Source organism: Engraulis encrasicolus, chromosome 8, assembly GCF_034702125.1.
Source record: "Engraulis encrasicolus isolate BLACKSEA-1 chromosome 8, IST_EnEncr_1.0, whole genome shotgun sequence".
In the NCBI taxonomy this organism is placed as follows: Eukaryota; Metazoa; Chordata; class Actinopteri; order Clupeiformes; family Engraulidae; genus Engraulis; species Engraulis encrasicolus.
Genome location: NC_085864.1, coordinates 24449921 through 24474262, shown reverse-complemented (window position 1 = coordinate 24474262; position 24342 = coordinate 24449921). Strand labels below are relative to the sequence as shown.

The 24342-nt window shown below is 47.6% G+C and overlaps 1 protein-coding gene across 7 annotated transcripts; it reads left to right on the top strand.

The window, feature by feature from the left end:
- The first annotated feature begins 480 nt into the window (after positions 1-480).
- Positions 481-24314, top strand: bicra (BRD4 interacting chromatin remodeling complex associated protein). Of its 7 annotated transcripts, none has more exons than XM_063205275.1 (15): positions 481-565; positions 2054-2099; positions 2240-2285; positions 3037-3102; positions 3409-5511; positions 6706-6963; positions 9738-10559; positions 11388-11649; positions 15024-15106; positions 15505-15633; positions 17524-17576; positions 18294-18442; positions 19423-19517; positions 19746-19851; positions 20547-24314. In XM_063205275.1, exons 1-15 carry the CDS (start codon positions 505-507, stop codon positions 22841-22843), a joined length of 6576 nt encoding a protein of 2191 aa, XP_063061345.1. In that variant the 5' UTR covers positions 481-504; the 3' UTR covers positions 22844-24314. The 7 variants fall into 7 exon arrangements, with proteins under 7 accessions (XP_063061345.1, XP_063061344.1, XP_063061343.1 ...); XM_063205274.1 differs by having other exon boundaries at positions 15024-15112; positions 17527-17576; XM_063205273.1 differs by having other exon boundaries at positions 15024-15112.
- Positions 24315-24342: the final 28 nt, after the last annotated feature.

The following is a 24342-nucleotide window of genomic DNA, read 5'->3' as shown; positions in this document are numbered from 1 at the left end:
GGTTTTTGAGCTTGAGCTAGTTCTACTGCAAGAAAATAGCACAAGCCCGGTTGTTACAAATTTAGGCTATATTTCATCAGACGATAGGTCATAGGAGTGCGCGGACCCAGAAATTGAGCTGCATTTCCTCCTTGCCTGTCTTTAAAGTATCCGTTTAATAAAAGGCTGTGAACGACATGTAATGTAACTATTTACTTTGTGTGTGCTAAATTTAAATGGTCAGGGAAATGGAAAAAAAAAATACACTAGCAGTGTTACGTAGCCTACTGTGATTTAGCCTATATCGTACAGTGGTTTCTCATCTCAAATGTTTGGCGATCAGGTAGATGAACATCCAGAGTTTGCATCAAAAAAATCTTAAGAGAGTATATACATACTATTGTTTAGTAAAGATCAACACGGACACGGTTAAAATGCTAAATTAATGTCGTCTGTGTAATTATTGGACAGGCGAATGACACGGACCTCTGTTTCCTGTTTGAGAGTTCTGTGAACGGGTCCTGAATGGGAGCCCGTGCAGGGCCGTACTGGAGACCCCGCGCTGCCTGCACCTCTATCGTCTCGGGTGAGTTTGTTACAATGTAGCATTTTCTCCGTAAATCGGAATAACTACACGAAAGATGCATTGTTTGCATATTGCAAGCTGATCGCAAACCTCAAATCGACCATGTCCGAAATGCCAACCCCAGCATGTTTCGACAGAGAGACACATTTTAACAGCGAATTCCCAAGCATACCCCCTGGTCCAAGAGTATTCCAACATAAACTCATATTTAGCTAGCAAGGATAGACCTACGCAATTGGCTTTTTGTGGAAGAAAATGGATAGACCACGTCGTTTTTGTTGAATGTTATCGTGGCGCGCGGGCGATTCTATAACGCGATGCCTGTATTAGTTTCCTATTTTGAATATTGTAGACAATATGAATAAAGCTGTGGTCGAAAAATACAGCTAGTCGCTTAGCACAAGCTAGCCCTAGCTGTCTGGATTTGCTGTAAATCGTTTGCCAGGTCTCTTAACCTTCAGAAGAGAGTGGAAAAAATGCACAGTTTACGAAAATGTAAGGATTTTACAGATTGCCCTGATAATGTTGCTGTCACTCAGCTATTTTGGATGCAATGTTTTCCGCTGTGTTTGCTAATAGCAAAGTTATGGCTCGGTATAGCCAGAGAAAACCCGCTTCCACCGCTGTGTCTTCATTCATGTGTTGACTGTATCACTCTGCTCCAAATTCTGTTTGCGATAACGGTTGCAAAGGTATCACTGGGATACCCTAAAATAAGATCCGTGGCATCCTGCGGCTCAGTTAAACGGAGGTTATTGGCGCCCCCGCCTACTTAATTGACTAAGGTATGCTATCAGACCATACCGATAGCCTAATGTAGTAGGGTTGTTATTTCGAGAAATTATAATTGCTCATGTGTGCTGCCTGATTTTGGTCCAACTTTGTTGTTTGGTTGGGGGTTGTGTGCGTGCATGTGTTTGTTTTTCTCGAGGTGGAAATGAGTGATCCGTGTGAAAACCGCGCTTTTTATTGCAGAGGAGGTTTGGTTCCACTAGGGTCACAACACAAAACAATGTAGCCCGCCTCTGCAACTACAAACATCAGGGGCCAGTCAAACTCAATTTTGTCACCATTCAAAGTCTGGCGTGTTAGTGATGATGGGGATTTACATTTTTAGGTCACATTTTTAGGTCATTTACTGAACTGTATATCCATAACTTTGCTTTATGACTCAATGGCTGTCTCTTGGAATTTCTTTTAAATCACAATGTATAACCCTTGAATGTACCATTATGCCCAGCAAATTGGTGTGCATATAATTATTCATTATTGATTGGGTATCTGTTAATATCAATATACCATGGTACATTTGCCTTCTATTTTCAGTGCATTTGTGCTCCCCTTTCATTTTCTCTTTGAAAGTCTACATTAATTTGACATTTTATCCAGTGGAATTTATCTGTCTTTTTGTGTCATAATTTGCATAGTGAAACAGAAGATTTGTTTTGAAGTCCATCGTCTTTTGCTAACCTTCCCAATGGTTCACAGTTGACATGGATGATGAAGACGGCAGGTGCTTGCTAGATGTAATTTGGTGAGTGTTACCTTGCTGCATTTGTTTTGATTATCAACAACTTGCACACAACACACCTGTTTAAATGTTGTTCCTTTCAAATGGCCAAATTTGAATTTTTACAGTGCTTTAAACTTACGCTTTTCTCCATTTTTTTTCAGTGACCCTCAAGCACTCAATGATTTCCTCCATGGATCTGAAACACATGTAAGTATTTGGCGAGACTGTCAAAATGCGGTAAGGAGGTAACAATAACCTAGCCCAAATCTGAACATCAGGCACTATTTTAGCATCCCAGAAAGAATAGGCATAGGTGCATCTTCACCTGTGATGGAACTGAAAACCACTTGGTCTGAGTCTGGTCTATGGAGTCAATACATCGGGCTGTCATTCTTTCCTCTACTGCAATAGTTGAGTGAATGGCTGGAGCACTTGTGTGATTTGGGCTTTTACTGTAGCATCTGAAGCCAGGGGTCCCATCGCTGAGTAACACACAACACAGGCGCTTCCATAACACACTCACCCAACACGCTCCCTCCAACCCTGTCTCAGTCGTCCCTTTCCCTGCAGATGTTTTCTGTCTTAGTCTTTTCTGCTCATGGGTGTTTTCTGATTAAAATGAGGTCTTCTCCTTTTAATTCAATTCTCTTGGATTTTTTCCCCCTCTCTTTTTAAATACACAAATTTTGACACACTAATCTATTCTAATGCCATCCTTTGATTCTCCCTTCTTTTCCTTTTCCCCTCTATAATTTTTTTCTCTATCCTTTGCTTCCCATCCTGATGGTTGGTGCTTCTCCTCCTCCTCCTTCTTCTCCTCCTCCTCAACTCTACCTCACATTCTGCTTTCCCCCTGTTTGTCTTAACTCTTTGGGCTTCCATTCCCTTCTGTCTCCCCTGTGGTTTCTCTTCCCGCCTTGGTTTCTCTTCTTTTCCCCTGGGTTATGTCTGTGTGTAGCTGGACACTGACGACCTGTTGGATGGCTCGAGTGACCCGTCCAGCTCGTTCTTCTCCAGCGCTGGGGTGAGTAACACCCCCAACCCCACCCCCCCACTCGCTCCCGCCCTGCTGTCCTTCATCCAATCTGTGTGTGGCATGCTTTCTTCCGAACACCTCTTTGACCCCCGCCCCAAAACAAGTCTCTCTCAATAGGAGCAACTCGCAACTAAACCCCTCGCACCTCACGACACTCAAAAGCGAACTTTTTTTTCACCTTTTCTAGCCCACTCAATTGCCTTTTGCCCATTATCTGGCTGTAAGTGTTTTAACTTCTCCTTTGTTTTTTTAAAAGATTCGTAAGTCCTTTACAAAAAAACTTGTTTCTTGCAGGGCCATGTTTCCGAAGTCCCGGCCCCCGCTCAGATATCGGCCAGCGAGCCGTCAGGGCTGCCCAGAGTCAGCGTGGACCTTGACTTCCTGGAGGACGACATATTGGGGGGATCACCCGGGGGCGCCGGCGGCGATGACGGGAGCAACGGCGTCGGCTCCAACCACGAGCCGTGCGACATCCTCCAGCAGAGTTTGGCCGAAGCCAACATCACAGAGCAGAGCCTGCAGGAGGCCGAGGCTGAGCTGGATCTCAGCTCCTTTGGGCTGCCGGGCCTCACGCAAGTGGTCCAGCCCCTGGCCGACCCTGGCCTGCCTGGTGCCGGGGGCGCAGCCGTCGGTGTAGGTATCGGGGTTGGGGTCGGCGGGGCCGCCCAGATTTTCTCCGGCCCTGCCTCGGGCTCCACGGCCGGACCCGCCAACGCCACGTCCGACATGCTTGGGTCCGTGCTAGCAGCCCACCCGGGCATCCAGATCCAGCCGCAAGTAATGAACAAGGCAATCAGTGTACAGCCTTTCATGCCACAAGTAGGCCTTGGAAACGTGACCCTTCAGTCCATCTCTGGCCTTCAGGCTCTTCCCAATGGGAATCAGTCGGGCCATCTGGGCTTAGGACCGATTCAAGTGGTCGGCCAGCCCACTGTAATGACTATTAACCAGTCTGGGCAGCAGATCTTGACGAAAGCCATGGGGGGCTACCAGCTGCACCAGTCTGGACAGGAAGGGGCGGGCGCCGGCGCTCAACCGGGCCTCGGGGGCTCAGTTCTGAGTTCTGGGGGCGGACTGTTGATTCAGGGAGGTAAGGCTAACATCGGGCCGTCGGCGTTGAACGGGCCAACCGTTGGTGTGAGTAGCGCAACCACCAACAGCAGCGCCAATACCATGATGACTGCACAGAGCGGACTGGTGGGCTTCGGAGCCCAGGCCCCCGGCCAACCCCCAGGACAGATCATGCAAAACGTCATCATACAGAGGACACCAACGCCCATACAGCCCAAGCCCACACAGGGCAGCATCCAACCCAAACTGTTAAGGCAGCAGCAGCAGCAGCAACAGCAGCATTCTGTCCCCCACGCGTTACAAAACGACGCCGGCAAAGCCGTGGGCGTGCAGCCCGTGCCTGTGTCGGCGCCTCAGAACGTGACCTTTTTGACGAACAAACACGGGTCGAACGTGGTCCTGAGCGCTCAGGCAGCGGCGGCTGCGGCGGCACAGGGCGGGCAGTTTCCACAAGCCCTCTTCAAGCAGCAAGGGCCTCAAGCGTCGGGCAAACCCCTCAGTGTCCAACTCCTCAACCAGTCTGGTAGCATCGTCATTCCTTCGCAGACCGTCCTCCAGGGGCAGAATCACCAGTTCCTTCTGCCTCAGCTGCAGGCAGGCGGGCAGATCCTGACCCAGCACCCTGGAGGAATCATCACGAGTCAGGGGCCCGGAGGCCAGATCATCACCAACCAGATCCTGACCAACCAGAACATCAACCTGGGCCAGGTCTTGGCGTCGCAGGGTCACCCGGGGGCCCACATACTGTCGGGCCCCATCCAGCTCCAGCCCGGTCAGATGGGCCACCCAGCACTCTTCCAGATGCCCGTGACGCTGGCACAGACCCAAACCCAAGCACACCCCATCACGGGGCACGCCCAGACAGTCATCCATCCCATCCAGAACTCGTTGGCCATGCTGAGCCAAGTGGATGGAGTGAACCCGGCGGTCAGCCTGCAGTCGACCCTACAACAACAACAGCAGCAGCAGCAGCAGCAAGGCAGTGCCGTTGCCGCCGCCAGTGGAGCGGTGGCGATGGCTCCTGGTCAGCCAGGGGAGAGCGTGACTGTGCTGGGTAGCACGGCAGACCAAGGTACCCACCCCACGCCTGGGCAGCAGCCCTCGATCCTGGCCGTGCAGACCGCTCTGCCAGCCTCCTCCTCCTCCTCCTCCTCTGTGGTGCCCTCCTCATCTCCGTCCCTCAGTGTGGTCACGTCGTCAGCACCCGTGGCCACCGTTCCGCTGACGGCTCCGTCGGCGCAGCACAGCCCGGGGAAGGTGCTGCTGACGGGGCCGCAAGGCTCTGGCATGATCCTCAACCCGGAGTCCCTCATGTTCCTGCAACAGGTCAGTGTGCTGCTCTCCTCTTTTTTCATCTTCTTCTTCTATGTTCTCCTAGGTTCTAGGTTCTAGGTTTTCCTCTACTCCTTTTCTTCTCCTGTTTTGGGACAGGTTCTCTCAAAACAAACTGATCAGTGTTAGTGAAGTAATAACCATTGTTTTTTTGTCATTGCAAGGTATGATGACTACAGCACAGACATTAGGATGCTATGGGCATTAGCCAACAATTTAATCTATCATAAAATGAAACTGTAAAAATGTGCATTTTGTGAGACACAATTGTCCACACGTCAGAAACCAAATGCAACCTATTAATTGCTTAAGTGAACTTTTGGATGAATGGCTTGCCAGTTTGCACAAGGAAAGGAAATTTGCAATTAATCAATTACAAATGACATCATCTTCTATCCATTTTTGTCAGGGCATCAGAACAATCTCCTGTATTATATACTTAGAATGCAAACATCAAGCACAAATGCAGAACAGATATACTGTCAATGTAGGAATATAGCCTAGGTAATGTGGCACTAGGAGTATCCTTTTTCTTTTCAGAGGGATGATTGTGTGTGAAGTTAAAATGTTATCAGGTATCTCAGTTAAGGCACAACCACAGTTCAGAAACAAGAATATTGTACCACAAATCCCACGTCAACCACCTGTGTGCTAAATGACTGTGGCTTCTCTAACGAGCTCTGATCCAAAAGGGATGTCCTAATTAGAATTCCCTCGTGTAGTCAGTCAGAGGTGCCAATTTCCAGGTTCAGAAAGTAAAAACCCTGTCACTGCTTTCTTCCAACACAAGTGACTTCACTGAGTTTGCTGCTTTAACTGTCTTTGGAGCTTCAGTGCTCAAAGAGCTGATTCAGAGCTGTTCAGCTCAAATTTGTGGTACTTTTTTTCCTGAATCCGGGATTAACCCTTATGAGTTTTTATTGAATGCCTGGAGCTGTATGTGGTACTGTGTTCTTGATTCTGAGATGAGATGGCTTTCCCATGATATCACCTCCATAGATAGCCAGTTGTGCGCTGTCCTGGTTCTGTAGTTGAAGATTGGTGCTACAAGTGAGGTGAATGAACTGTGTACTCGTATAAAAATGGAGACCCTGCCTCACCCAAGATGCATTTTTTTGTTTTTTGTTTTTGTTTTGGTATGCTCATGAATCTCTCCCCTTACTTGTGACAATGTGACAAATGTGTCAGGACCAGCAGCAGCACCACCACCACCACCGTCAGCAGACAGACAAAGATCCACATCATCGTCACCATCTCCCCTCTGTGGGCGTACCTGCATCCGTTATCGTCAGCGGCAGCTTTGCTGGTCTGGCCTCCCAGGCCCCGGCCCCCTCGGGCCCCTTGTTAGCTGAGCCCCTGCCGGGTCAGAGTCCCAGTCCGTCCCCGGGCCCGGCCCCGGCCCGCATGGCGGCAGCAGCAGCAGCAGCAGCATCGGTGGTCGCCAAGGTAGATGAGAGTGGAGCCACCATTGCTCTGTGCTGCTTTTATATAAGCCACCCCACCCCACCCCACCCCACCCCACCCCACCTTCTCGCTGCTGCCACAGCTACCTTATTGGAATATATACACCCCCCCCCCTCTCTCATTCTGTCCCTGCCGTGCTCTACCCTGTCCTGCCCCTGCCCTGCCCTGCCCACCTTGCCTTCCTTTTTCACTGTGCTTTTTCTACCCTCACTTGATGGTGAAAACATGTGGCCAGTGTTTTTGTTGTCTCTGTTGCTTCCTCCCTCTGTTGCCGTTGCTTTCTAGTCATTTATCGTGTCCTGTTGTGTTCTGTCACCTTACGTGAACTTTTAAAGCTCAGTCTTGCGTCAATCCTAGAAAGCATGTGTTCCTAAGAGCTTGTGCGTTTCAGAATGATGCCAATTGTCGAAGATAAGCTAACCTAATTATCCAGTAGTCACTGACTGAAAAAAATGGTAATTCCTCTTCTGTCTCCAATCTAAACAACCTCTGCATTTGTATAATGGTAGTACAGAATAAACGGCCACCACTCCTTGTGTTCAGTGCTGTGCAAATGCACCTCTAATAGTGCTGTAGCCGAAAGCCTGCTTTTGAAGAGAACATTAGGTTACATAATGTTAAAATAAACTGCAGAAAACCGATGTGAAACTCCTCCTGCTACGCTACCTCCTCTCAGGAATACTGCTGTAGGGATATATGGCAGGGAAACATTTTACTTTTCTTTCCACATTTCGGTGGATTTTCCACAGTCCTTTGAAGTCCTTTGGACAACACTGCCGTACAAAACATGAACGCAGTAACTCAGATTCTGGCAAACTGAGAAAAAAGGCTTCAAAATGTCCTATAATGCCGCGACAACTGTGTTGTCGGTAAAGTGGTGGTGACACTTCCTTGTAATACTTTTTTTTGAAAATATTTATATTTTTAGGGGCTTTTATGCCTTTATTTGACAGGACAGTCAAAGATGGTGACAGGAAGCGAATGGGACAGAGAGACAGGGGAGGATCGGGAAATGACCCCGGACGGATTCGAACCGGGGTCCCCGTGGGCATGGAAGCCCAAATATGGGGGGCTTAGCGCGCTGCGCCACAGCGACCCCCGTTGTAATACTTTTTTAGGATAGAAATTAAATGCACACAAAAAACCCGAAATACAACATTTATGTGTCTTTTGCCACAAAAAAACGGAGTTACTGCGTTCTTGGCTGGTATTACTGCCACAAAATGGAGTTACTGCGTTCTTGGCTAGTATTACTGTCTACTCCCAAACCATTCCCATTGGAAAGTGCTGCAGTAACTCACCGAATTACTGCGTTTTTGTTTTGCACGACGTAACCTTTACTCCAATACCGCAGTAACTTTTTTTTGTCATTTTTGCACTTTCAAAATGATTTTTCTCTAAAACAGGACGATGTTGGACCACCGTTTTTTTTACACAAGACAAATTATGTAGTTTAAAGCTAATTTCCGATCTAAACTCAATTTCGACCATTTTCGAGTTACTGCGTTCTTGTTTTGCACGGCAGAACAGTAGACAACAGTTCATGGGATAGATGAAAGAGACAGAGGTCAAAATAAATAGTATGAATAAAAAGGTAGACAAAACAGTTTTCAGCAGCCATTCAAAACAAACACACACACATTCAGCATCATAGCCTGCCCTGTCAATGGTAAACACCACCTGGGGTGCATCCGCAATCACTGGTGTGCTGTGGTTTATCATACATTCGTTTGATCTGATGGTCTTTAGTCGTTTATCAACTTTTTTGTTTTGTTTTTAATATTTGAAAAACCTTGGTCGGGAAAAGTGGATTGACTGGTATGGTCTAGTTAGCCCAATTTATGTTCATAAGGATGCAAAGACTAATATGGTGCTGCAGTTAAGTTGAAGTTGCCCAAGATATTTGCACAATACTGTATTAATGTGAAGGCAACAATTCTTCTGTTTGCATCTGCATATTGCTGTTTTATTTTTATTTATTTACCAGATTAGCTGCTGATGCATAAAATGTCTAACTTTGTCAGGTTTTTTTTGGAAGATGCATGACGCTTTTTCTTACTAACTCCTTTTAACACCATCTCTCATACAGTAGTCGTGTAACAAGTCGCACCAGGCCTGCAGGGTGGTAACTTGTCTTCAGTGTGAAAGTCTGCTGTGTCATGAACATGCACTTGCAGAATCGCCATCACTTCTTCAAAAGACAGAATTGCTCAGTAAAAAGCTGGCCACTGTGGTTCCATTGAGCTGCTTCAAGATGCCTGTCTTCCAATCATATTCAAGGGTTCAGATGACGTTTACATAAAGTAAAGGTGTACCAATTTCTTTTTTTTTTGGTCCTTCCTTTTAGCTGTTTCAAGTTATTTTACCCTGCCGATTTTCATTTGCCCTGAATGCCTTGCTTCTGTCCATGTACTGTACTGTAGTAGCTGTCTATTTGAGATGGTGTGTTTTTGTGTGCTTGAAGTATTGAGATGGCCAGTGTAGTGGTCTCCTTTGGCTAACAGGAGCAGCCTCATAGTCCATGACACAGAAACGGCTAATTGAGTGGCAGCTGAACGGACTTAACGGGAAAGTAAATGTTAGGTTATTTTTAGCCATCACATTTGTTTCTGGCCATCTCAATCGAAGTGTCTCTGAACCTGTTGCTGTGCTGTGTGACTCTTCTTCCACTCTCTTGCCAACAAACAGTGCACAAACGTTAAACGATGATCTCTTGCAAATCCTCCCGTCTTTTTTTTTTTCGTTCGTCTTCGTAGGTCTCCACAGCGGGGCCGCAGCAGCCACTGAGGATCCAGACGGCCTCCCCCTCCCAGCACGTAATCACCACCAGCGCGGTCCACCCACCCATGGCTGACAGCCCGCAGCCGTCTCAGTCCTCCCCCCTCACCGTCGGCCAGCGCATCCAGTCCCCCCTCCCCCAGCAGCAGCAGTCACAACCCCAGCCCCCAGGACAGACACAAATGCCCCCTCGCGCCGGCACCCCCTCGTCGATGCCCCTCTTCATCATCCGCAACCCCATCGCAGGCTCGCCTCAGCAGTCGCAGCCCATTCCTCAGATGCTCCAGCCCCAGCAGCAGCAGCAGCAGCAGCAACAGCCCCATCCTCCACAGCAGCACCATCCACAGCAACAGCCCCAGCAGATCCAGACTCAGATCCCCATGCAGCTACAGCCGCAGGCCTCCCGACCTCCGTCCCAGACCGCCCCGGTCATCCCACCTCCTCTGGAGATTCCGCAGCCCTCCCACTCCCCTAAGCCGCCATCTTCGCAGGGTCACCCGTCAGTGGTGGCAGTGCCACCGCCACCATTCCACTTCGCCCCGCCCCCGCCTGGGGGTCCAGGGGGTCCTGCTGGGGGCGCTGCTTCTGCTGCCGCCGCCGCCCAAGCTGCTGCTGCTGCCGCGAATGCTGCTGCCAACGCCGCCTCCACTGCGGGCATCATGAAGCAGCTGCCCCAGCTGCTGGGCCTGACGCCCGATCAGCAGCGCAACCTGCAGCTCATCAGCTCGCAGGTGCAGACGCTGTCGGCCATCGCGCAGCCCAACGCCCAGCAGAAGCAGCTGTTGGAGAGGCTGCAGCAGGTGGGTCTCCATGTGTTTTTTTATTTATTATTTTTTTTATGTTTTCCCTCAAAGTAGCACATCATCACTCTCCATGATTTATTAAAGGTAGGGTTAGGAGATCTTGGGAATAAATGGGTTCCAGTTTCGGTTCAATTTTGAAAAGATCACATAACACCCCCCTGCCTTTCACCGCAACCCCTGTCCTCAGACACTGCTGTCCAGACAAAGATCTCCTACCACACCTTTATGGTGTTTTCTCTTTGGGTACGTTCTAATATGTGGGCTACATATTTTTTTTCAATCTTGGGGTGTATCAAACCGTGGGTCAAATATTGTGATACAAATCGAATCGAGTTGGGTGTATCATTCATTACAGTCCTAGTCGTCCGTGACGTCATCACAACGTCACAAGCAAGGGAGTCAGAATATTAAAAAGAAACCCTTTTTCTTGATCAGTTTCAGGCCGACCAGAACGGAGCCGGTCAGGGTGGCCGCACCAGTTACGTTCGGCACTGAAGTGCTTATCTGCGAACAGCCCGTGTTCATACCGGGCTCTGAACTTTTTCCGCGCGTGACTATGTTACCCGGATGAACCTGCTGACGGCCACGCTGTCGTCACGGTTCGCGGAGAAAAACCTTGTATTTTGCGGATTGCATTGCGAACCAACTTTCCGGTCCAAAATCTGTGGCGTGAACACGACATCCGGTTCGCGATTAGGTGCAGGAACGGGCACCTCCACAGTTCTCAGTCAGCCTGAATGCGCTACATGTGGACATTTCTTCTTTGTCTGTCAAGTTCTCACTCGTCGTTTCCTCTCTCTCTCTCTCTCTCTCTGTTGTTTCCAGGTCCAGCAGAGCCTCATCCTCCAGGCCAAGCAGCAGCAGGCGCAGCAACAGCAGCAGCAGGCTCAGCAACAGCAGCAGCAGCAGCAGCAGCAGGGGGTTCAGGCCGCGGTGGCGCCCGGCCCCTTCGCCAAGCTGCCAGAAGCACCCAGCACTCAGGTCGTCACGTCAGCCGCCATGGCCCCCGGCGGCCCGCCTGCACCGTCGGGGCCACCCATGATGCAACCCAAGTCAGTGCTGGTGAAGTCGGCGCCACCTAACGCAGGTAATTACAGCGTCGCCTGCAGAAGGGCGTGTGTTTGTGAGTTTGTGCATGCAATATGCGTTCCAATATGTGACCTTGCGTCCTCCACTTGTGCTTGTGGCCTCGTACCAGGAAGTAATATGTCATGATAACATCACTGACAGCAGTATTATATTTCAATATCTCGCAAAAGCTCAATTGTAAAGTAATTTTCTCATTTGCAAACTGGATGGTGAATGAAGAATAGTCCACCAAAATTTGTTGTGGCTTGACTGACAGCGGGGAAACTTAATTGTTTTCTCCACAAAGGAGGGGTAAGGAAGCGGGGCGAGGCCACAAGCACAAGTGGAGGACGCAAGGTCGCATATTGGAATGCACCCCATGTGTCTGGCACGTTTTTTTTGTCTGCGCGATTCTGAACAGATAAACAGATGGATGGATGGATCTTGTGACCTAATAGCCTACTCTGTATAGAGATCTTATGAGTGTCACACTGGGGCTAGACTAGATGTGTTCTGTTGCATGAAATCACGCTCCGATGAAAAGAACGGGATATTTTTTTAGAATGTCGGGTAGGCTGCTGTGTCTGTGTAGCCAGTTCCATTGAAGAAGAAGCAAATTTTTACAGCAGATAAGTCTTTGACTTGGCATATCCATCCATGTAGCCCCAGCGTCAGTGGTTGTCATGCATGGTGTTGGTTTCGCTTCAGAAATTTAGGAAGGCAATTGTATTGGGGTAGACACACCTCATTTATTTGTCCAAACACGACCCAATCAGGGTTTGCTTTAGCCTGGTCCTGACCATCCCATAATACTACCATTTCATTTCGTATTTATGGTCTGGCATTTGTTTGCTCTGAAGCGATTGTAGGAAGCAGGAAGTTTGCACTCAGTTATGTTTTGAAATTATTGGACACCTCTCACCCAATCGCTGGCAGTTACTCAACAACAACATAGCGCAGACCAATGGCTCTGGCGCAGATGTGTACGTCATTGTCACGAGCGTCCTCCCCCTTTCGCCCCCACGTGGGGGGCGTATTCGCTTATTTGCTGTCTTCTGGGGGGGGGGCGTTGCGATCAAAATTCTACTGCTCCAGGCACTCCACAGAGTAGCACGGCCAGACTACAGTAGTGGAGCCAATCCTTTGGCGAAAGTACGTAGGATGGCTTGTGAGGCTAGGTTTGCTTTTGGTGGAGGAGCTTTAGCAGTTGGCAGTCACCAGTCAGTATAACAAAGATTTGGATATTGTAGATGGTTCAGTGTGACCTGGCAGAACTTTTACCACTCTTGGAAGAGTGGAATGCATTGCCTCTGAACAGTAGAGGCTAGTGAGGAGTACGCCTGTGTCCAGCATCATAGTTGCTGACATGTTCTATTTTGGTAAATTGCGAGTATCCTCATTATCTAAACTTTGGGTAATAAATGTTAAAGTAGTGAAAATTGAGTTTTGACAAAGGCAGCTTGTTGTGAATAGTGTACATTAACTGGTAAAGCTTTTAAGTCTTTCAAGATGGCCACAGAGGCATCAGATTCAACGCTTTGACTGCCACCCGTTCTGTTATTCAGTATTGCTGCCGGGCTTCACCTGACTGGTTGCATGCTATATCCCTCCAGAGGCTCAGACAGTGGAATAGCTCCAAATGAATCCCAGATGTCCAGTTGGCACGAGCAGAGAAGATTGTTCCTCTTCAAAATGAACACACACACTCATATGGTTATTTTAAGGCTAAAAATGTTTTTTTCTCCTGGCTGTGCGACTCTTGCTGCGTACAACTCAACCTCTGATTGTTGGAAACCGCTGTCGGTCAAAAGAATTAGCTCACGTGGTTGGCTGCCAGTGTCTTGCTCCCCCTCATAACATTGTGTTTACAAACACTGTGATCCCATGTATGCGTGTATGAAAGAATTACTCACCACCTGTAGTGAGTGACCAGTGATTACATTGTAGGCTCAAAAGGCGAAAGACCCGTCACACACTTTATTGTTCAGGCCAATTCAGATTGAAGCAGCTGTCCGTGATAGGCTCAAATTCTGAGGCAGGTAGATGAGCTGATTAGTGAAACCACCATTGTTTTGACCACAGGCAGGTGGATGGCTCGACTTCCTCTCTCTCTCTCTCTCTCTCAAGCCAGTTAGTCCACCTCCACCTCTGCAAGCTGGTTAAATGAAGTGCATGTCTGTTGACCTGAATTACTAAAGGTGCATACAGGTTGCATAGACAGTGTTGTTAATCCTGACAGTGTGGTAGTTCATAACCGGCGTTAAGGTGTGTCTGTCTGTCTGTCTGTCTGTCTGTCTGTCTGTCTGTCTGTCTGTCTGTCTGTCTGTCTGTCTGTCTGTCTGTCTGTCTGTCTGTCTGTCTGTGTGTGTGTGTGTTAGAGATTGTTCACCTGGGTAATGTAAGGTCATGTATTGAAGAGTTGATTTTGTTCCGAGATTTTGGTTAACTACAGTAGGGCTTGGCAATCGTGGAATGCCTGTCAGGACATTTACAAATGTGTTATGTCAGAAAGACGCTATCTTGCACAGGGATTTCAGTTGTTAAGTGTCTTTTCTTTATTTTTCTTTATTTATTTTTTCTCCATTAATATTGCAGTGGAATACAGAACTAGCGAATGACCTCAGAGATGTTTTGTGCAGGGAGGTGTTTGCGTTCCTGTTTCAGGCTATTGAAGTTTGGTGGCATAGAAATTATTGATAGAATGTCTGGATTTCTTTCTGGATTTCCCACGGTTTTCTAGCCCAAAATGGCAATAGTTCAGAATTAGTTTGAGAGAGTGGTCTGCAAATTTGACAAAAGCTCCAAAAAGTACACAAGTTCACAAGTGGCAACATTTCGACCCAGCAGTGGGATCCTCGCCATCCATAAATAGGCATATATTTATACCCAGTGGGCAGAGCACTATCACACTGAGCCCGTTTACATTACCACAATAATCGGGGTATTGGAATAAACAGGTTTATAAACTGTTTATTGCCGTTTACATGCAGTCTGTCAATTGCATCTGTTCCACTGAAGTGTGTGACGCGAAACTGGAATTCAAGGCTTGTGATTGGCTACCTATCATTCTAGAATGTCAGTAACCTGCTAATAACCCGATTACGCTGGATACATGTCTTGAGAAATCAGTTTATTAGCCAAAAATTGGTCTGTGCGAATCGAATTTCTCATAAATCGATAACTGCAATAAACCGATTATTATAAACTGTATATTCCGTTTACATGAGCACTTGAATAAACCGATTACTGCAAAAAAAACTGCTCATAAACTGGTTATTGATGTGCAAATAAACAGGCTCACTGTCTAGCAGCATGTTTGTTTGTTTTTTCCGGGGGTGGGGGGGGATTTCTCGAGTCTGATCTTTGTTGTATTTCCTCTGCATCTCCTTTCAGTCCTGGGTGAGACGGCAGTATTTCCTGGGCCGGTTGGATCTAATGTTAACCAGGCTATCACGCCACAGAGCCTTAACCCCCAGGTACAGGTAAGATACACCCTTCTTAAACCTCGCTGCAGCAGATTTAATGGCTATTTAAGGCCATTAATCAATGCAGCTTGCCTAGTGTCCCGAGCACACTATTTTAATGGCTAGATGCCTTTAAACAAATCAGGTCAAACAACCCTAGTCGTATATTTTGCTTGTGTTGCCAATTCTACACAATGTAAGAAAGATTTCTAGAGAGGTATTGACGTATTTCTTTAGAAATATGTTCTGAGGAAAAATAGATAGATGGATAGATATAAATGATTCACTGAACATGCTACAATTGATTTAAATCAGTGTTGCATCTTTTAAATCAGAATTAATCCTGACTAATGATGTTGTGAATATGCCAGCTGTCATGAGGTGTTGATGTGTGTTGCGTGTTTTTACAGGCAAAGCAGGGAGTCATCAGTGCGATGGGAGGCCTTCAAGTGGGGAAAGGGCCACTGCAGATCCAGGTCCTCAACACAGGCATGTCCCAGATGCCCGCACCCGTGCCCACTGGCCCACTCCCAACCCAGGTACGAAATCATTCATGAGTGGAGGTGCAAAACACACACCAGAAAGGAGGTGCTGGCAACCAGTAAAACACTTGTAAGAGGAGAGAAGTGCTGCACACGTGACCTGAGGAAGGCCGACAGGCCGAAACGTTGTCTGATTAAAAGTTACATTATGGAACTCGGCACTTCTCTCCTCTTGCAAAATCTTTTCTGATTATTCATTCAGTCATTCATGGAAGAAGTAGCACTTCTAAATATACATAGACCATCCACTCTGTGGATGTGATGTGTGTCTCGAAACCATAGTTGCTTCCTAGGGTTGGCTACTTATTTGGATGCTACTTGGTAATTGCATTACAACCAACTAAGTGTCCAATTGGCCAACAATGCTTTCGAGATACACGGCCCAGGTCCAGATCGGCCCTACTGAGTACATCAGCAATATCCTGATGCAGTTTTTCCCCATAGCAACAAAAGGCAATGACTTAAAAATGACTTCCATCTCTTTCCATGACTTTCCTATTTTTTATTCACAGTCATTGTGAATTATTTCTATGCATTTATAAAAATGTGCAATACATACAGTACATGACTTGTCCAGTGTTTCCCATACATTGAGGAAACTATGGCGGCCCGCCATAGTTTAAATTTGGCCGCCATAGTTTCCGAAAATGTAAAAAAAAAAAAAAAAAAAAAAATTTTTTTTTTTTTTTTACTTTTTTTTTTTTTACGATTTCCGTGTTTGTTAAAAGCGATTTCAATTTCGATTTCCTTCGCATTTTCCTCCTGGAGTAAATACATCCTATAGAGAAAACCACAAGTGCTTGAAAGAGAGAGGGATCAAAAGCCTTGTCAAGTTGTTGTAGTTAACTTGGGTTTGGGAGCAATACAAAAAAAACCTTCCGAGAAGGGACAGTTGGGATGAGTTTACTAACACTCCCCAGGCTTTGTTTTACAGTTGTAATGAGTTAGGTGACAGGCCTTCATTGACAAGGCAGAGGAGACATCGGGCTGCATATAGAAATGAATATAGACATAAATGTGTAATATGTTGTTCAGCTCTTTTAATGAGAGGACTTTTGAAAAACTGGCCCTGTGACCAGCACCCCTCATGTAGAATGTGTGTGTGGGGAAAATGCATAGCCTACCCTCTTAGACCCTTTTTGTTTATGCGTTAACAATTTCACAGCAATCTTAAATTCTTATCTCTGCTCCTATTTTGTTTTATTATTTTTTCATTACATAGACCCCTGCATGTGTATTATGTAGCCTTATTTCTCAAAATATAAATGGCTGAAATGTAGGCGTAGGCCTATAGTTTCTCCATGCGCCAATGTCATACTGTACTCATTGTTTTGCCATTTTGCATTTACACTGCGTGCCCCCCCCCCAAAAAAAAAACTGTGAAAAGATCCCCAACCCCCCCCCCCCCCCCCCCCCAAAAAAAAGGCCCGTGAAAAGACCCCCCCCCCCCCCGGACAAAAAAAATCCCGGCTGCCCCCATAGTTTCCAAAATTTCTGTGGGAAACACTGTTGTCACATATGTTAGTTTACATGCATGTCTATTTATGTACAAGTTTAATCAGTTCACTGGGGAACACTCTTGCATGCAAATGTGAGAAGCCTCCAGGGCATCATTAAGTACATGTAAATAAAGCCAAAGAGCTCCCATCCTGAGAACTCGTGGAACTGAAATACAATACAACTGTACAAACAATACAGATATCATTACAATGACCTGACTCAACTATACTGCTTTTCAAATATGTTGCTCCTTTGATGTGTCATTTACTTTCTGTTCTCATATGAAGTGTTTGTCTGCATAATGGGCAGAATCAATTCTTTAGATTGCTTATCTATATTTCCGTACCTGTTTTGTGTGCTTAACATAACTTGGTTGAATTCTTTCAGCAGACGTCGTCTATGAAAATGCCTTTGTTCATGGAACCCAGCAAGGAAGCCAGGTACGGCAAACAGTTTCGACCATTTTATTTTTATGGATTTTTCTTGTTTTTTTTTTTTTGCGAGCTTTAACCTGAAATTGTATTGCCTGGGATTTCTGTGACCCCCTCTGACATTGTCATTTAAAGGTACACTGTGTAATATTTTTAGCAGTTTCTTTCCAGAATTCATGCTATCCATTCACAAATGTTACATTTTTCACGAATACTTACCATTACCATCAACTTTTAAGTATTCATTATGACTGTGAAAATTGCATTTGAAAATGGCATTTATATAAAAGTAAATATTAGCTTATCATCTGGTAAATGTTCATGAAAAGATCACATTTCCTAGTAGGCAGCACAGTTTCAATGATAGTATACTTACTATACCTACTCTTGCCACAATCCCACACAGTGTACCTTTTAATTAACACCTACACGTATTCTCAAGTTATGTTCCTACAATAACCCTGCCCATATGGCGGTTTGTTTCCTGTAATTCACTGCTCATCATCATAGCATTTGGATAGAAGTAATGCAGCAGTATGATATCCTTTCCCCATATGTATCCATGTATAATTGATTATTTTCCTCCAAAGCATTTGGAGTATATAAATCCAGTATGATGACCGTCTGTGTGTGTGTGCGTGTGCGTGCCTGTGTGCGTGCCTGTGTGTGTGTGTTGTGTGTGTGTTGTGTGTGTGTTGTGTGTGTTGTGTGTGTGTGTGTGTGCAGGATGCTGGAGCAGCTCCGTAAGCAGCAGGGCTCGGTGCTGCATCCGGACTACAGCGCCCCCTTCCGCTCCTTTGAGGACAGCCTGCACCGCCTCCTGCCCTACCACCTGTACCAGGGCACCGCCTCTTCACAGCACGACTATCACAAAGGTAACCAGGGCTCTAAATGAACTTTTTTTTCATCACCAGCCAAATGGCTAGTAGATGTTCATTTTACTAGTCAAACACACTCTCACTCATGGGTCTAAGTGGCTAGTAAGTTGGTCTTTTCTACCAGCCAATTTGAAATTTCACCAGAATTTGGCTGGATTGTTGTTAATTGTGCGTGTTAATTTCATATCCCGCACACGCCCGAGCAGAGAGCAGAGAATAGACTTTAGTTCTATTTTCAGGATGCAACGCACACTTTTCCAGGCTCCGCACTGACACCGGGCTTTGGTGTGCATGGAATATGTTTTTGCATGTTTTCTAACCATTTCGGACTGAGCAAGGATACGTTCAAACATGTCTCGCCAACACCCTGTGTGCGTTCCAATATGCAACCTTGCGTCCTCCACTTGTGCTTGTGGCCTCGTACCAGGAATTAATACGTCGTGATGACATCACTGACAATAGAAAAGCTCAATTGTAAAGTAATTTTCTCATTTGCAAACTGAATGGTGAATGAAGAATAGTCCCCCAAAAATTGTTGTGGCTAGGCTGACAGTGGGGAAACTTGTTTTCTCCACGTAGGCGGGGCATCAGCAAAACTTGAGGCCACAAGCACAAGTGGAGGATGCAAGGTCGCGTATTGGAATGCCCCCCTGTGTTTGTAGTGTGCATGTACCGTAACAACCACCACCACCACCACCACTTCCTCCCTTGCACATTTACATCACAGACGATCTCAGGCAGACAGGCCTTTTCGTGCATATTGCAGACCGAGTGTTTTGCATGGTTTTGTTTGTAGGCCAATTGTACACTCTACTTATCCTCTAGTCTTTCAACATTTAACTGTGTTGTAAAAAATCTATCCCAAAAGAAAGGTAACCTTCTTATTCTGCTAATTGACAGATTAGTGTTGTGTATCTTGCTTGCTTGCTTGCTTGCTTGTTGTGCATCTTACCATTTCTTTTGTGTCCATTCCACAGTCGACACAGAGTTTGAAAGCGTCTCCACCCAGCTTCTGAAGAGAACGCAGACCATGCTCGATAAATATCGGCACCTGTTGTTTGAAGAATCCAAGGTACCTATTTACGGCGTTAAGCAGTGTTGTGTACATTGCCCGGTGATGCGATGAATAATTTAGGTTATCTAATGTCGGGATGACTCACGGTCGAAATATCATTTGTGTTTCTTTTCATTTTGATAAGCTTGTTGTCTAGTTTGTCGATGAATAATTTGGGTTATTTTGTGACGTCTGGGTGACTCACGGTCTAATGAATGTCGTTTTGTTTTCTTTTGTCTCGTTCAGCAAAGACTGGGTCCTTCGGCAGAGATGGTGATGATCGACCGCATGTTCATCCAGGAGGAGAAGGTGGCTCTGAACACGGACAGAATATTGGCAAAGGAAAGACCAGGTGAGCTGCATTTCTTTTGTTTGTGTGACTGAAAAAAACAATCAGAATGTCGTTATTTAGGGCCCTACCGTGGAGCTAACGGTAGGGCACTCGTCTACGACGTGGCCGATCCTAGTTCCATTCTGGCTTGGGTCCTTTCCTATCTTATGAAAACTGATAAAGGCTTAAAAAGCTCCCAAAAATATTTTGAAAAGTTATTATATAGCACATATGATGCTCAAGTCATTCTATATTCTTTTATTTTTATCTTTTTAAATCACGGGGGGTACTCTGGTTGGGCACGCTTAGCCCCCCACGTTTGGACTTGCATGCCTTTGGGGGCCCAGGTTTGAGTCTGGCCTGGGTCATCATGTCCCAACTCCGCCCCCACCTCTCTGTCCCACTGATTTCCTGTAATAATCTCTACTCTCCTGTCATCAATAAAGGCACAAAAAACTAATTTAAAAAAGTATTTTTTTTAAATCGCATTTACTCTGAATGCCTTGGTGTCATAAACAATTGTGCTTAAAATGCATTCATACTGGTCTGCTACTGTCTTGTCTGTTTGCTTCTACTTTTTAAGCATTGATTGCACATAGGATATTTGTTGCTGTTACATGCGCCTAAGAAAAAAATCATGTGGGATGACAGGAGTACATCAATGGGTGAATGGGTATTTGCATCTTCTAAAGTATTCATGTCCCTTCCCTCCACAGACGAGTACGTTGCCAACAACTGCCTGCTGGACAGCGTCACACTCGGTGGACAAAGGCCAGCGGCCGCAGCACCAGAAGCCAGTTCATCAATCCGACCGGGTCCACCACCCGCCAGTCACCACGTACCCCCCACTCACCCCACGCCCACTGCCACCCCTGCACACATCCCTATCCCCACACCCACCCCAGCCCCAGCCCCAGCCCCTGCCCCGAGCGCCTCTTTGACCCCCACCCCAATAGCGGCTGCCTCCTCCTCCTCTTCCTCCTCCTCCTCCTCCACCTCCATCCCCTACCCTCCCACCAAGCTGGTGATCAAGCAGGGCGGAGGCAGCGCCTCAGTCTCGTGGTCCACCAGCTCCGGCCCCGCCGCGTCAGCTCCAGCACTTCGGGTGGCTGCAGACTCATCCGCCCCTCCCCCCTCGATTTCCGCCACCTCCTCTTCTTCTTCTTCCCTCGCTTCTTCTTCCTCCTCCTCTTCCTCTTTCACTCGCACTCCGTCCAGCGTGTCCCGACCGGGTCATCATCATCATCAGCGGTCGCACCACCACCACAACAACGATGACGACGACGGCCCCCTGCCCCAGCGGACTAGCAAGCCACCCATCAAGACCTACGAGGCGCGCCAGCGCATCGGCCTCAAGCTGAAGATCAAGCAGGAAGCCGGCCTGACCAAGGTGGTGCACAACACCGCACTGGACCCGGTCCACTCGCAACAACAGCAGCAGCAGCAGCAGCAGCAGCAGCAGCAGCACTCACAACAACCGCCCACCCCCGAGGTGTCGCAGCCGGCACAGTCCCAGTCCCAGCCCCAGCCCAAGTCCCAGTCCCTGTCCCAACCAACGGCTCCTCCATCAGCGCTCCCCAACCCACCCACAGCCACGGCTTCGTCGGTCATCAGGACTCCTGCTGCTGCTACTGCACCTCCTCCTTTGACCACCACCTCCTCCTCCACCTCCTCCTCCTCCTCCTCTGCCCCTCCTGCCGCATCCATCACCTCCTCGTCCTACAACAGCACAGTCACCACATCGCACTCGGGCCCGAAGGCGCCTCCCTCTTACCCTTGGTCTTCCTCCTCCTCTTCCTCCTCCACGTCCACCCCCTCCACGGCGCAGATGAACGGCACGCTGGAGCACCACGAGGCAACGACGACGACGGTGGGCAAATCCGCCCCCAGCAACAACAACCCCCCCGCCCCCGCCCCTGCCCCTGCCCCTGCGCCCACGCCAGTCTCCACCTCCACCCCCTGCAGGCTCCCGCTGCGCAAGACCTACCGGGAGAATGTGAGCCCGCGCATCCGACCCGGCGTTCCCGGCGGCGGCTGCGAGGTGCCCCCTCCCAACCTGCAGCCCAACCCGGCGGCCTCCGCCGTTCACATGTCCTCCCCGTCGCCTCCCTCGGCCCAGCTGAGGTCCTCCTCCCCCCAGCCCGAGCGCACGGTGATTGCCAGCGTCAAGCTCCAGGAGCACCAGGGTGGTGGCGGTAGGGCTCCGGAGCGGAGTGGCAATGCTGGTGGTGTTGGTGGTGTTGGTGGTAAGGGGGGACCTGGCGGTCAGCTCGCCCAGTCAGGGCACTCTCCGCCAGGGTTGGCCGAGGTGGAGGACGTCCTCTACCGCGGCATCAAGAACACCTACCACCGCCACCACAGGCACCGGCGGCCACACCAGGAGGAGGACAGCGAGGAGACGGACGCCATGGCGTCAGCGGACAGGGACGGGGAGAGGGACGCGACCATGATGGGGCCTCGGCACAAACGCTTTGGCGGCAAGAACCGCGAGCGGCCCAGCGGAGCGTTTCGAATGGACCAGCACGCGCCCGGCCCTCCTCCCTCCTCCTCCTCGTCCTCCTCCCTCTCCTGCTCGCCCCCCAGAGACTCCTCCTCGCTCCCCGCCAAGCGCTGCAAGTCGGACTCGCCCGACATGGACATGGACAACGCTAGCTTCTCCAGCGGCAGCCCTCCGCCGGACGACGGCCTGAACGAGCACCTGCAGTGTGCCATAGACAGCATCCTCAACCTGCAGCAACCTGGCAGCGGGCATCCGGGGGGCCGAGCAGGCACGGGGCGGCGCCACCATCACCACCACCCCCACCCACACCATGTGGCAGCAGGTGGCGCTCACGCGCTACACCACCACCAAACTCACCAACGCACTGTCACCTCTTCTTCTACTTCCTCTTCTTCATCATCATACAGACCTTCTTCTTCTTCGTCATCGTCATCGGCGACCTCTGCCTCGGGTCAGCAGGTTGGGGGTCGAGGCCAGAATGGCAGCCTGGTGACACAGACTCACAACAGATAACAGCACCCCACCCACCCTCTTACAGACGGGGGAAGACTGTTAACACAAAAACAAACAAACAAACAAAAACAACAACAAACTCTTTTGATATCTTGATGATCTTTTTTTTTTCTAAGTAAGGGAAAAAAAGAACGGGCAAGCATCGGTTCAGTTTCTTTTTTTTTTGTTTGGTTAAAATTTGCAATTGGGTTGGGGGGGAGGGAGTTATTACACTGTACAGTGTACACAATTGTCCACATAACTGTATTTCAGAGATCGAGTTGAATCCAAGTCCATTCATGGAGTAAAAAAAAAAAAAACGGCAGCCTTTTATTTGTAAGTCTGGTTACAGTAGAGGAGGTTTGTTAAGCAACACCTCTTCCTATCACACACCCTCCCACCGCTCGCGCTCAAACAGCACAACGTTGGAAAACCTGTTCACAACAACATAAAAAAGCTTTGAAAATATATCAAGAGAGGGGGGCGTACAGAGTTGACCCTAACCTGTGTGTCTCGGATTTTTCCAGCCTAATTCTCACCACTTTACTGTGGAAATCATGATCAGTGTCGTGTAACATAATCACTCTACTTGTCAATGGATGAATGTAATATGAATTATTTTATTTTTTTGTGTGTCTCAAGCCGTCTCCAGAGTCCAGAGATGCAATTGTGTAAAAGGTTACATGAAGAGTTCGGTTGGTAGTCCTCTTGGTCCCTTCTCCAGATCATTTGATGAATTTCACCGTTTCTTACAGAAGCTTTCCATCCTCTTGAGAGTTGTGTGAACAAAATATGAAGCTTTGGTCTACAGTGAAAATATTCTTCTTCAGAATTGTTCAGTCTTGAGTTTCAGTCCACTCTGTTCTGCTCAGTGGGGTTTTTCACGTGTGACCGTTGCACCATTTACTCTGAAAAATACACTTTTTAACTTGAAACCATTCCAAATTAATTCACAGAAAAGAAAGGACCAATGCTCACAGTAACTAGGGCAGCTGCTCAAAAGTTGAGAGGCGTGAAAGGAACTTTGAAACATAAACCATGTCTTTCAAACATAAGTATGCCACTGCATCCAGATGAGACAAGTGAAGAATACTAAAATGGTTGGTCGTCCAAGGTCGTCAGTACAAAACAAACTGTATCTGCAAACTGTTTTTCTAATACGTTACTTTTTTTTGAACGGAGGGTGGGAGGTTCAATATCGCTGTGAGCATTGACAAGGCCATTTTGCTAAAGCCCCGATGTTGCCCTTACAAAAGTAATAATTCTGTCTTTGTTTCCGGATGGTTGATGTTCAAACAGTTTATAGACATGGCAGAAACAATGATGTGGGAAGAACAATAATAATGTAAAAAAATAAAAGTGTAAGAATTTGAAGTATAGTACTACAGATTAATTTTGTATTGTATTTATTGTGTATAATGATGCTTTTTTAAAGAAAAGGAACTGTACATTTAGTAAAACTGTAAATTAAACCTGGCTTTTATGAAAGATACATGCTTTTCTGATTCTTTTTTTTTGTT